We start from the raw sequence: 13,434 nt of genomic DNA, 5'->3' as shown, positions 1-13,434 counted from the left end.
TTCTCTCGCAGGGAGTGGCTAGCGCGCAACACTGCCATGCTCCTCTGCTGCTCCGTCATCACAGGGTGGGACGGCGACCTCGCCTTCCTGTTCATTGTTCTGCCGGTAGCGACGTTCTTTGTCCAGGATCATCCGGACAGGGAGGTCCTCCAGGCCATGCGTCTAGGCATGTACTGCAACGCCGACCACATGGCTAAGATGGTCGTTGCCGCAACCGAGTTCCGTGCTCTCCGTTCTTCAGTAAATCCAGGTTTGTGGACACTACTTACCAGTTGGGAGAGAAACATAATTGATGTGTATGGAAATGTAGAATTGACACCCATGACCTATCAGTTCAACTAGAAGCAAAGAATGTTTGACATGCAAGGTTCTATCATGCCCGTATCTTTCAGTTCGTCTCTTTATTCTACAGAAACTGCCAATTGTTACTGTAGCTTTCATGCCTAGCAGACAAAATCAAAGGAAGGTGCTTTGTTTCTCAAGTGTTGTAGTGAAAGGATTATCCTAACATAAGAGCTATATTTGCTTCGTAAAAAATATGTACAGTTAGTTCACACAACGCTTAGTATGTTATTGTTAGTTCGATTTGAGTTTCTATACCATGCCAAGAGCTTTAATATTAAAAGGCACATTCTCATTTTATAAGGAGCACTCCAAGTGTCAGTATTAAAAACAGATCATGCTATTTTCTGAAACGAGAAATGAGAAATCAATCCGTATAGTTCTCCAATTTCATGGTACTAAATTTAGATACACTAGAGGTATTGTTATGTTAGCTTCAATTAGGTGACAGGAGCATGCCAAACTAGATGATCTATAAGCTTTATCATATCTTACAAATATCCACATCATTGCAGAAAAACTAACCTTTTTCCCCGTGCCTAAAGTTATCTGGGAAGATTTCTCCAACTTCTTTCAGTGTACTCTTGGCACTAACTCCTGAGAAGTACTCTGAAAACAACAATACATTTTTTTTCTTCACCAGATGCGGAAACTAAAAGGCGAGTACCATGGGATCATGAAGTATATAAAGCAAAGGAGGAGGAGTGCCATCTCCTCTCCAGCAAGATATTTTTTTTGCTGGGGAATGAACGAATTGAATGCAAGATTGCATTGTTACAAGGACAGAGAGTGGACCACCACCTTCAGTTTCTCAGATTCCCTGTTTGCATTCGCCATTCTCAACAAGCACCAGGATGTGGCTTTGGTTCTGCACAAACAATATCTTCAGTGGTTTCTAGATCAAGCCCTATGTTCTTTATCTGAACAATAGACATTGTAATTCTTCCATCCATTACCTCTGAAAGTCAAGAATCGAAAGAAAAGTCATTGGCATATCTCTGTCACCAAGGAAGGTTCGTTAGACAGAAAAATGACCTTTGGTTATGTATGAGATGATGCAATGCACATATCTCTGAATGAAGCACAACAGGAATTTACATCCTGTAATGCTAATTGTTGATCATTCTTCTCAGAAGTATCAAGTCATTATCTCATTTGTCCCCTATTCATCTGTCATGTCTGCATGAAAAAATATTGCAATTCTAATCCTATGTTTAAGGGTAGCTAAATTTCTACGGACCTACCATATTATCTTTTTGGAATAACAGATCAACTTTCAACATGTACTTCTGTTGTAACATCTCATGTATTTTGTGATATTACCTGAAAGAGGCGTGGACTGGAGAAATTCATGATAAGTACTGATGTAGAGCTTGGTTGTTTGAGCCAAGAAACTTAACTATAAAACTGGGATTAAACTTATTATTTCTACAATCCCAGTGCTATTTGCCACTTCCAATGTTTGTGCCAAGCCCAAATAGTGCAAAGAAAAATTGCAAATAAAATATATTTTTCAAAAAACAAAACATTATGAAAATTATACTTTTCAGAGAAATGTTCTTACCCCTCAAAAAACAAAACATTCTTACCCGTAAAAAACGTTCTTTAAAAAACATATGTTCAAAAATATTCCTTTTCAGAGAAATGTTCCAATTTCGTAAAAACGTTAACTATTCTTGCAAAAGTGTTCCAATTTTTTATGTAAGTGTTATCTTTCATTAAAAATTAGAAAAAAAATTCACATTCAACCTTATCATCGATATTTACTAAAATTGGATATAAAAAGTGATGCACAATGACACATGAAGTAGGTTGTGCCCCTTTTTTCGCCCGGTGCAACGCACGGGCATTTGTACTAGTAATAATAAAGCACGTAGGGTTTCTGTCGTACGTCGTCGCCAATTTTGCAAAAAAGTCCCTCTGTTTCCGCAAAATCAACCTGCAGTACATATTAAGTGGATCTGGGAAACTATTCGTGGATCTCGCGACGGACGAATCGAGACGGAGAGGCCATGGTGGACGGGAACGGAGGTGGAGCCGCGGGACAAAGGAGGCTCAGGGTTGACCTCAAAAGAGAGGCCGGAGGGGAGCAACACTGGCCCCGCTGGGCCAGTAGCGCTCGTGGTGGTGTGGTGGGGTGGCATTGTGTCACTCGTCGACCGGTGGCTTGGAGTTGGAGGTCTCGGACAGAGGCGACGGTGACGCACGGGGCAAGGGAGCGATGTCTATGGCGCCTACATGGCAAGCAGCAGGGGGGCGAAGGGGGAGCGCTAGGTGGCGCAAGGCACAACAAAAGATGAGGAAGCGGCGGACGGCAGCGACTTGTGCTCGCCGGCAACGGGCCCAACCAAGTCCCCGCGCGTGCTGGCCGGCCGCCAGATCCGGCGAGCGATGGGGGCTGCTGCGAGCAACGGAGCCACCAGCCACCCATCGGGAGGAGGGGCTCCACCAACACGGCACGGGGACGCCGCCCCGGCTCGGCTCCCTATGTGCCTAAGAGAAGACCGCCGCCGCCCCGGCCGATGCTCTGCCAGAACCTCCCGCGCGGAGGGAAAGGACGAGATGATCCTGCCGCTGCTCTCGAGCTTGGTGGGGGAGGGGGAGGAGGGGGCGGGGCGAAATCCCGGCGACGGTGTGTGGGCTCAAGCGGCAACGACGGTACATCCAGTGAGAGCTCGGTGTCTGGATGGGGGCGAGGTCGGGATGTTTCATCGAGAGCCTCTCAGAAGAGAAAAGAAAACAGAGGAGATAAGGCTGCGAGCGAGCGAGCGAAAAAAGAAAGGGCGCTTATAGGCACCGGCGCACCGGCCGAAACTTTCGGCCGGTCCAGCCCAGGCCATCGGATGTGAGCCAGGCGGCCGTTGGATCCAGGCAAAAAAAAACAGATCGCCCCAGCTTCTTCTTCCTCGCGCAGCTGGGCTGGATCCGCATCTCCCGCTCGGGGAGCACGACACCGCGCCTCCTGTCCCCTTCGATGGTCGTCCCCGTCGTCAGTCCCCACCCTCGCCGGTCTTCCTCGTCGCCCACCGGACCCCGCCCTCGCCGGCCGTCATCGTCAACGGTCCCCCACCCTCCCGGCCTCGTTCTCGCCTCGACCAATGCACCAGCTCCACCTACGGTAGCAGCGCTTGACGATGAAGGTTGTAGCTCCGCCGCCCTCGCCATTGATGCTCGCTGCAGGAAAAATACATCGACGGCCGCCGTGAGTCAATCAACACCATTTGAATGGATGTAGCAAAAAATTTCACCGATAGTAGCAAAATCAAATACGGGTGCAGCAAAACGCCGTCGCCACCTTCGCGAGGTCGCAGCTCCGCCTTACATGGATGTAGCAAAAACCTCCAACGGTAGTAGCAAAATCCTGCTACGGTTGCAGCAAAAAAATCATTGTCGTCCTCGCGAGGTCGCAGCTTTGCCTGATGGATGTAGCAAAAAGCTTTGCCGGTAGTAGCAAAATCCAACAACGGTTGCAGCTTTCCCTTGGTGTGCAGTGCCATTGAAGCTTTCTATGTCTATGGTTGAAGCTTTTTTCAACGGCTGTTGAAGCTTTTCTAGATGACGGTTGCAACACTTGTATACGCGGGAGGATCCGGGTATGGCTGCAGGCAGCCATGGCGGTCGGCGAGGGAGCGCTTGGCCGCCGGCGATGGAGCTTGTGGTGGCCCAAACACAGCCCGGGAGGAGGGGGGAGGGGATGCGCGCGCGTGAAAACTGTAGGTAGGGGGTGGACGTGTCGTGCGCATGGGGAAATCGCCGGCCGCGCAGTGGACAGCGGCCTCGCCGGGGAGATTGGGCTGCCGCAGGTAGAGGGTCGATGCGGGGGGTAGACGGCGGCCTTGCCGGTGAGATTGGGCTGCAGCGGGGTAGGGGCGCGATGCGGGGTGGACGGCGGCCTCGCCTGCGAAATTGGTCTGCAGCAGATGAGGTGCGGATACAGGTCTCATTGACACAGGAGCACGGGGTAGCGGGCGACCGGCCGAAGCTTCGGCCGGCGCACCGTCTCCAAACATTTCCCAAAAAGAAAAGGCTGCGAGCGAGCGACCGAAAGAAAAGGCTGGAAGCGAGCGCCAGCGAGGCGGCTGGTTTCTTCTAGCCAGCCAACGTGTTAGCTGGCTAACGTGGCACAGCATACATCGACTGTTTTTAAATAAAGTGCATTCTGGATCCTTGCGTGGATGTTTTTATAGTCTTTTTTTAAGGTTAGAGCATACGTGGATGGATAAGAATTAGGCAATGTTGTACACTTGGACTAATATATATACACACAGGTTAGAGCATACAAAGTGAAACCATATATGCTTGCACGGCCAATAAAAATAAATACAAAATAAATTGTTTTGATGCGTTGTTAATCTCGGTTCATACGAGTGCATCACAAATAGTCAGTGCAAAACACAGACATTTACGTGCAAGGACAATAGAGTCTTTAGTTGATCTCAATAAAGTTATTGTTTCAATCAGGAAAATGATGCCATGCCTGATGTTCCTAATGGTGGACATGTTGGATGTGGTACGGAGCAACTTCGCAACCACTTTATACACACCTTTGCCCCAAACATTGATGTTAAGAAGGAACAAGAACAATTGCATCCGGATAAAATTACTTTGAAAGTGATGCATGCACAACATTTTTTTTTGATGGTAGTACAATGATTAATCTGTTGATGTGATTTACTTTTTCACTACGCATCGCCGATCTGATCTACTCAGTCGTAACATTTCTCTGCTTTCTAAATTGTATCCATGAAAAACATGACACTAGCAACACATGCATCACCATTAATTAAACTCACTCATGGTTAATTCAAACTATATTTAGGGCTACCATAGTACATAAATATATTTAAACAAAAGAATATAGTAAAATAAATAACCTACTTTAGGAACCGACTAAGCAAAGATTCAATTGTGATGCAGAATCCTGCGTATATCGCACATAAAATAGGAAGTTAAAACATCTATACCACAAGGATTTCACGATTAGCACACACAAGAGAAGCATGCATGACTGGACGCCAACTATACCCCACTTTTATTGTCTGATGATAGCTCAAAATAAGCATTGCGTGCACGATATTTTAATTATCGATATGGTATCTAAAGATAAGGTTTTTCATCAGGTTAGTTGACTAGGATCCACGTCAAATTAGTGCCACAAAAGAATTATGTTGTTAACTGAACAATCATTTGGATATACCCCGCGGTGTAAACCGGCCGGAAGTATAACCTGGCCGGACTTGGCGGTTTATTTGAAGACCCCGCTGACACTTGGTGATTTACTGGCGACCCGCCCTGACCTGGCGGTTTACAAGCAACCCGCCTGGTCATTATGACTCACTGGTGACCCGGCGGGCGGGTCAGACGGATGACAAGGCCCAAGGCCCAGAAGGCCAGTTCATACTATGGTGGGCCGGTTTTAGAGGAAAGGCGTGAGGAATATTTCCATTACAAGGAGTCAAGACCCGGACTTGTATCCGGTTTATATTAGAAGGTAGACTAGTCCTAATCCTAATAGGACTACACATGTAACCCGCCCCTCTAACTTATATAAAGAGGGGCAGGGCTCCCCAAAGAGGGACAAGAAAGAAGAAACAATCTCTAGGGCTAGACACAAAGAGCCGGTTTACGGCGACTCCCTCATGATGATAATGAGATCTAGCCACAAACAGCATGTAGGGCTATTACCGTATGATGTTTCCCGGGGCCCAAAGCTGTCTAAATACTTGTCTTGTGTGTTGATCCGCCCTGCGTCTCTCGTCGCACTCAACCCCTCTCAAGCTACCACACAGATGTGTTGGCCTCGCGACTAAGTCCTGACACTAAGGACATTTGCCGTGACAAAACCACGACAGCCACCTTTGCCCGGTGCCATCTAGCAAACAATATGGTACAAGTGCTTAGACTCCCACTGCTAAAAAAAACTTGCGCTTGTGGTGGTTGATCTGTCGGAGGCCGCACTACACAACATCATCCATTCCAGCTGCCCTGCCCTGGAGCGCTTGTTGCTTGTTTTTGCAATGGAAATTCGTATCCGTTGTCTCAAAATAAAGTCGCCCCACCTTGTAAGCATGGGAATTTGTTTTTTTTTGTACATGATCTCATCATCGAAGATGCCCCTTCACTTCAAAGGTTGCTCCTTGATTCTGTTATAGTACCTTCGCAAATAACTGTAGTCTCTGCGCCTAAACTAGAGACCTTGGGTGCAATTCGTGATCCTTTTAGATGGTTCAAGATGGTGTTTGGCTCCACACCTATTGAGGTATTGTATATTATTCACGTAAACTTTTGTAATCTACTTTTTTCATTTGTGCGCATAAGTTAAGTATCATCTTGGAGTACACTTTTGGTACTAATATTATGTTCTATGCTCAATGAAGAACCTGTCCATCCTATCAGTGGTGGTGGATTCTGTCAAGACCTTACATAACAGTATGTGGTGTTTTGATCTGAACATGATTACTGGCTTGCTGCAATGCTTTCCATGTCTGGAGAATTTGTATATAAAGGTGATGACTTCACGCAAATTGAAAGCCCATATATAATGTACTGTAATTAATCATTCAGCTATCACTCTTTCAATATAATCTTTTTAGACATTAACTATTTTCAATCTTCATCTCTATTTAGGCACTAACACATGGACGAGAAGGTATAACCAATCGATGGTTCAAGAAGCACCAGGATTTCTCCAGATCTCATGACATTCGTTTGAAGATAGTAATGCTGGAAGGATATGCATCCAACAATGCAAACACTAGCTTTGTGATACGTCTCCAACATATCTATAATTTTTGATTGCTCCATGCTCCTTTATCTACTGTTTTGGACTATATTGGGTTTTATTTTCCACTTTTATATTATTTTTGGGACTAACCTATTAATCGGAGGCCCAGCCCAGAATTGTTGTTTTTTGCCTATTTCAGTATTTCGAAGAAAGCAGAATATCAAACAGAGTCCAAAACGGAATGAAACCTTCGGGAACGTGATTTTCTCACCGAACGTGATCCAGGAGACTTGGACCCTGCTCCAAGGAACAAAAGAGGCGGTCACGAGGGTGGAGGGCGCACCCCCCGTGGGCACGCCCCCCTACCTCGTGGGCCCCCTGCTGCTCCACCGACGTACTCCTTCCTCCTATATATACCTACGTACCCCCGACAGATCAGAGCGGGAGCCAAAAACCTAATTCCACCGCCGCAACTTTCTGTATCCACGAGATCCCATCTTGGGGCCTGTTCCGGAGCTTCGCCGGAGGGGGCATCTACCACGGAGGGCTTGTACATCAACACCATAGCCCCTCCGATGAAGTGTGAGTAGTTTACTTCAGACCTTCGGGTCCATAGCTAGTAGCTAGATGGCTTCTTCTCTCTTTTTAGATCTCAATACAATGTTCTCCCCCTCTCTTGTGGAGAACTATTCGATGTAATCTTCTTTTTGCGGTGTGTTTGTTGAGACCGATGAATTGTGGGTTTATGATTCAGATTATCTATGGAAAATATTTGATTCTTCTCTGAATTCTTTTATGTATGATTGAGTTATCTTTGCAACTCTCTTCGAATTATCTGTTTGGTTTGGCCAACTAGATTGGTAGTTCTTGCAATGGGAGAAGTGCTTAGCTTTGGGTTCGATCTTGCGATGTCCTTACCCAGTGACAGAAAGGGGTTGCAAGGCATGTATTGTATTGTTGCCATCGAGGATAACAAGATGGGTTTTTTATCATATTGCATGAATTTATCCCTCTACATCATGTCATCTTGCTTAAGGTGTTACTCAGTTTTTAACTTAATACTCTAGATGCATGCTGGATAGCGGTCGATGAGTGGAGTAATAGTAGTAGATGCAGAATCCTTTCGATCTACTTGTCTTGGACGTGATGCCTATATACATGATCATTGCCTAGATATGCTCATAACTATGCTCAATTCTGTCAATTGCTCAACAGTAATTTGTTCACCCACCATAGAATATTTATGCTCTTGAGAGAAGCCACTAGAGAAACCTATGGCCCCCGGGTCTATTCTCATCATATCAATCTCTATCGCTTTATTACTTGCTTTGTTTTTAATTTGCCTTTTACTTTTCACTTTGCATCTATCTATCAAAAATACCAAAAATATTATTTATCATCTCTATCAGATCTCACCCTCGTAAGTGACCGTGAAGGGATTGACAACCCCTAATCGTGTTGGTTGCGAGTAGCTATCGTCTTGTGTAGGTACGAGGGACTTGTGCGTGGTCTCCTACTGGATTGATACCTTGGTTCTCAAAAACTGAGGGAAATACTTACGCTACTTTACTGCATCATCATCTCCTCTTCGGGGAAATCCAATGCAGTGCTCAAGAGGTAGCAAGAAGAATTTCTAGCACCGTTGCCGGGGAGGCTTACGCAAGCAAGTCAACAATACCAAGTACCCATCACAATCCCTATCTCTCGCATTACATTATTTGCCTCTCGTTTTCCTCTCCCCCACTTCACCCTTGCTGTTTTATTCGCCCTCTCTTTCCCAATCTCCTCCTCTCTTTCCCGTTTGCCTTTTTCCCCTTGCCTTTCTGTTTGCTCGTGTGCTAGTTTGCTTGCTTGTGTGTTGGATTACTTGTTGCCACGGCACAAGATAATACCAAATTGTGTGACTTCTCGAATACCAATAATAATGATTTCCTTAGTACTTCGATTGCTCCTCTTAATAATGACGAGTCTAGTGAAATCAATACCGTTTTGTTGAATCTTGTTATGAAAGATCAATTCGCCGGCCTTCCTAGTGAAGATGCCGCTACTCATCTAAATAATTTTGTTGATTTGTGTGATATGCAAAAGAAGAAAGATGCGGATAACAATATTGTCAAATTGAAGTTATTTCCGTTTTCACTTAGAGATCGGGCTAAAGTTTGGTTTTCATATTTGCCTAAAAATAGTATTGATTCTTGGAACAAGTGCAAAGATGCTTTTATCTCTAAGTATTTTCCTCCCGCTAACATTATCACTCTTAGGAACGATATCATGAATTTTAAACAACTTGATCATGAGCATGTTGCCCAATCTTGAGAAAGAATGAAATTAATGCTTCGCAATTGCCCTACTCATGGTTTGAATTTATGGATGATCATACAAAATTTTTATGCCGGATTGAATTTTGCTTCTAGAAATCTTTTAGATTCGGCCGCGGGAGGCACATTTATGGAAATTACGTTAGGAGATGCTACAAAATTGCTTGATAATATTATGGCCAATTATTCTCAATGGCACACCGAAAGATCTTCTAGTAAAAAAGTGCATGCTATAGAAGAAATTAATGTTTTGAGTGAAAAGATGGATGAACTTATGAAGATGTTTGGTCCTAAAAATACTCCTCTTGATCTCAATGATATGCCTTTGTCTACCTTGCTTGAGAATAATAATGAATCTATGGATGTGAATTTTGTTGGTAGGAATAGTTTCGGAAATAACGCATATAGAGGGAATTTTAATCCTAGGCCTTATCCTAGTAATCCTTCTAATAATTATGGAAATTCCTATAACAACTCTTATGGAAATTTTAATAAGATGCCCTCTGAATTTGAGAGTAGTGTTAAAGATTTTATGAATTCACAAAAGAATTTTAATACTTTGCTTGAAGAGAAATTGCTTAAAGTTGATGATTTGGCTAGGAACGTTGATAGAATTTCTCTTGAAATTGATTCTTTAAAGCTTAGATCTATTCCTCCTAATCATGATATCAATGAGTCTCTCAAATCCATGAGAATTTCCATTAATGAGTGCAAAGAAAGAACCGCAAGGATGCGTGCTTCCAAAGATGCCTTTATTAAAGCGTGTTCTTCCAATTCCTATGAAAATCAAGATGAAGATCTAAAAGTTATTGATGTGTCCCCCATTAAATCTTTGTTTTTCAATATGAATCTTGATGAAACTTAATATAATCTTCCTTTACCTAGAAGGTGTTCTAAGAATTTGGAGTTTCTAGATCTTGATGATGAAATTTATGGAAGTGGGATTGAAAGAAATAAAAACCTAGATGTTGCTAAACCGACTATTTTGGATCTCAAGGAATTTAATTATGAAAATTGCTCTTTGATTGGTTGTATTTCCTTGTTGCAATCCGTTCTAGATTCTCCACATGCTTATAGTCAAAATAAGGCCTTTACCGAACACATTGTTGATGCCTTGATGCAATCTTATGAAGAAAAACTTGATTTGAAAGTTTATATCCCTAGAAAACTCTATGATGAGTGGGAACCTACTACTAAAATTAAAATCAAAGATTATGAGTTTCATGCTTTGTGTGATTTGGGTGCTAGTGTCTCTACTATTCCCAAAGCTTTGTGTGATTTGCTAGATTTCTATGACTTTGATGATTGCTCTCTAAACTTGCATCTTGTAGATTCCACTATTAAAAAGCCTATGGGAAGAATTAATGATGTCCCTATTGTTGAAAATAGGAATTATGTGCCCGTAGATTTTATCGTTCTTGATATAGATTGAAATCCTTCATGTCCTATTATTCTTGGTAGACCTTTCCTTAGAACGATCGGTGCAATTATTGATATGAAGGAAGGGAATATTAGATTCCAATTTCCCTTAAAGAAGGGCATGGAACACTTCCCTAGAAAGAAAATAAAATTACCATATGAATCTATCATGAGAGCCACTTATGGATTGCCTACCAAAGATGGCAATACCTAGATCTATCCTTGCTTTTATGCCTAGCTAGGGGCGTTAAACGATAGCACTTGTTGGGAGGCAACCCAATTTTATTTTGTGTTTTTTGTTTTTGCTTCTGTTTAGGAATAAATAATCCATATAGCCTCTGTTTAGATGTGGTTTTGTCTTTTAATTAGTGTTTGTGCCAAGTAGAACCTATAGGATAACCTACGATGATAGTTGATTTGATTCTGCTGAAAAACAGAAACTTTGCGCGCACGAATGTAATTTTGTTAAATCACAGGAACATGCTTTTGTGTTGATTCTTTTTTATGCTGTTCAATAAACAAATTTTCCAGGACTTCCTATTTTCGTAGAATTTGTAGAGTTCCATAAGTTTGCGTTAGTTACAGATTGCTAGAGACTGTTCTTTTTTTGACAGATTCTGTTTTACGTGTGTTGTTTGCTTATTTTGATGAATCTATGGCTAGTAAAATAGTTTATAATCCATATAGGAGTTGGAATACAGTTGGTTTAACACCAATATAAATAAATAATGAGTTCACTACAGTACCTTGAAGTAGTCTTTTGTTTTCTTTCTCTAACGGAGCTCACGAGATTTCTGTTGAGTTTTGTGTTGTGAAGTTTTCAAGTTTTGGGTGAATTCTTTTGATGGATTATGGAACAAGGAGTGGCAAGAGCCTAAGCTTGGGGATGCCCATGGAACCCCCCAAGATAATCCAAGGACACCAAAAAGTCAAAGCTTGGGGATGCCCCGGAAGGCATCCCCTCTTTCGTCCACTTCCATCGGTAATTTACTTGGAGCTATATTTTTATTCACCACATGTTATGTGTTTTGCTTGGAGCGTCTTGTATTATTTGTGTCTTTGCTTGTTAGTTTACCACAATAATCCTTGCTGTACACACCTTTTGAGAGAGCCATACATGATTTGGAATTTGTTAGAATACTCTATGTGCTTCACTTATATCTTTTGAGCTTGATAGTTTTGCTCATAGTGCTTCACTTATATCTTTTGAGCGTGATAATTTTTGCTCTAGTGCTTCACTTATATCTTTTAGAGAACGGTGGTGGATTTGTTTTAAAGGAACTATTGATCTCTCATGCTTCACTTAGATTATTTTGAGAGTCGTTAATAGCATGGTAATTTGCTTAATGTTAATATACTTGGTATTTAAGATATGTGAAACTTTCTTTTGAGTGTGTTGAATACTAAGATAAGTTTGATGCTTGATAATTGTTTTGAGATATGGAGGTGATAATATCAAAGTCGTGCTAGTTGAGTAATTATGAATTTGAGAAATTCTTGTGTTGAAGTTTGCAAGTCCCGTAGCATGCACGTATGGTTAAAGTTGTGTAACAAATTTGAAACATGAAGTGTACCTGGCTTGTGCAACCTTATGAGTGGCGGTCGGGGACGAATGATGGTCTTTTCCTACCAATCTATCCCCCTAGGAGCATGCGTGTAGTACTTGATTTTTGATGACTTCTAAATTTTTTCAATAAGTATATGAGTTCTTTTGACTAATGTTGAGTCCATGGATTATACGCACTTTTACCTTTCCGCCTTTGCTAGCCTCTTCGGTACCGTGCATTGCCCTTTCTCACCTTGAGAGTTGGTGCAAACTTCGCCGGTGCATCCAAACCCTGTGATACGATACGCTCTATCACACATAAACCTCCTTATATCTTCCTCAAAACATCCACCATACCTACCTATTATGGCATTTCCATAGCCATTCCGAGATATATTGCCATGCAACTTCCACCATCATCATCATGACATACATTACTTTTGTCATATTGCCATTGCATGATCATGTAGTTGACATCGTATTTGTGGCAAAGCCACCTTGCATTATTTTTCATACATGTCACTCTTGATTCATTGCACCATCCCGGTACACCGCCAGAGGCATTCATATAGAGTCATATCTTGTTCTAAGTTTCGAGTTGTAATCTTTATGTTGTAATCAATAGAAGTGTGATGATCATCATTATTAGAGCATTGCCCATAGGGAAAAAAGAAAAAAAAGAAAAAAAGAAAGGCAAAAAAAGGCCCAAAAAAAGAAGAAAAAAAAGAAAAGAAAAAGGGTAATGCTACTATCTTTTTTCCACACTCGTGCTTCAAAGTAGCAGCTTGTTCTTCATGTAGTGAGTCTCATATATTGTGCTCCAAAGTAGCACCTTGTTCTTCATGTAGTGAGTCTCATAAGTTGTCTTTTTATACTAGTGGGAATTTTTCATTATAAGAACTTGGCTTGTATATTCCTACGATGGGCTTCCTCAAATGCCCTAGGTCTTCATGAGCAAGCAAGTTGGATGCACACCCACTAGTTTTCTTTTGTTGAGCATTCATTTATAGCTCTAGTGCATCCGTTGCATGGCAATCCCTACTCCTCATGTTGACATCAATTGATGGGCATCTCCATAGCCCGTT

The 13,434-nt window shown here is 42.4% G+C and overlaps 1 protein-coding gene across 4 annotated transcripts in view; it reads left to right on the top strand.

Annotated features, from left to right (window-relative positions):
• LOC119275076 overlaps nucleotides 1–1,335 on the top strand; it is a 5,052-nt gene extending 3,717 nt beyond the window's left edge. For all 4 annotated transcript variants that reach the window (XR_005135445.1, XR_005135444.1, XM_037555859.1 and 1 more), the window contains 2 exons: nucleotides 12–250; nucleotides 986–1,335. Coding sequence is in view for 2 of the 4 variants with exons in the window: in XM_037555859.1 (XP_037411756.1) it covers nucleotides 37–250; nucleotides 986–1,266 (495 nt within the window). In the remaining 2 variants the exon portion in view is untranslated. The remainder of the gene's footprint in view (nucleotides 1–11; nucleotides 251–985) is intronic.
• The last annotated feature ends 12,099 nt before the right edge of the window (nucleotides 1,336–13,434 follow it).

The sequence above is a fragment of the Triticum dicoccoides genome, chromosome 3B (genome assembly GCF_002162155.2).
Source record: "Triticum dicoccoides isolate Atlit2015 ecotype Zavitan chromosome 3B, WEW_v2.0, whole genome shotgun sequence".
Lineage (NCBI taxonomy): Eukaryota > Viridiplantae > Streptophyta > Magnoliopsida > Poales > Poaceae > Triticum > Triticum dicoccoides.
Note: the sequence above shows the minus strand (reverse complement) of the source record. Positions and strands in the feature narration are given on the sequence as shown.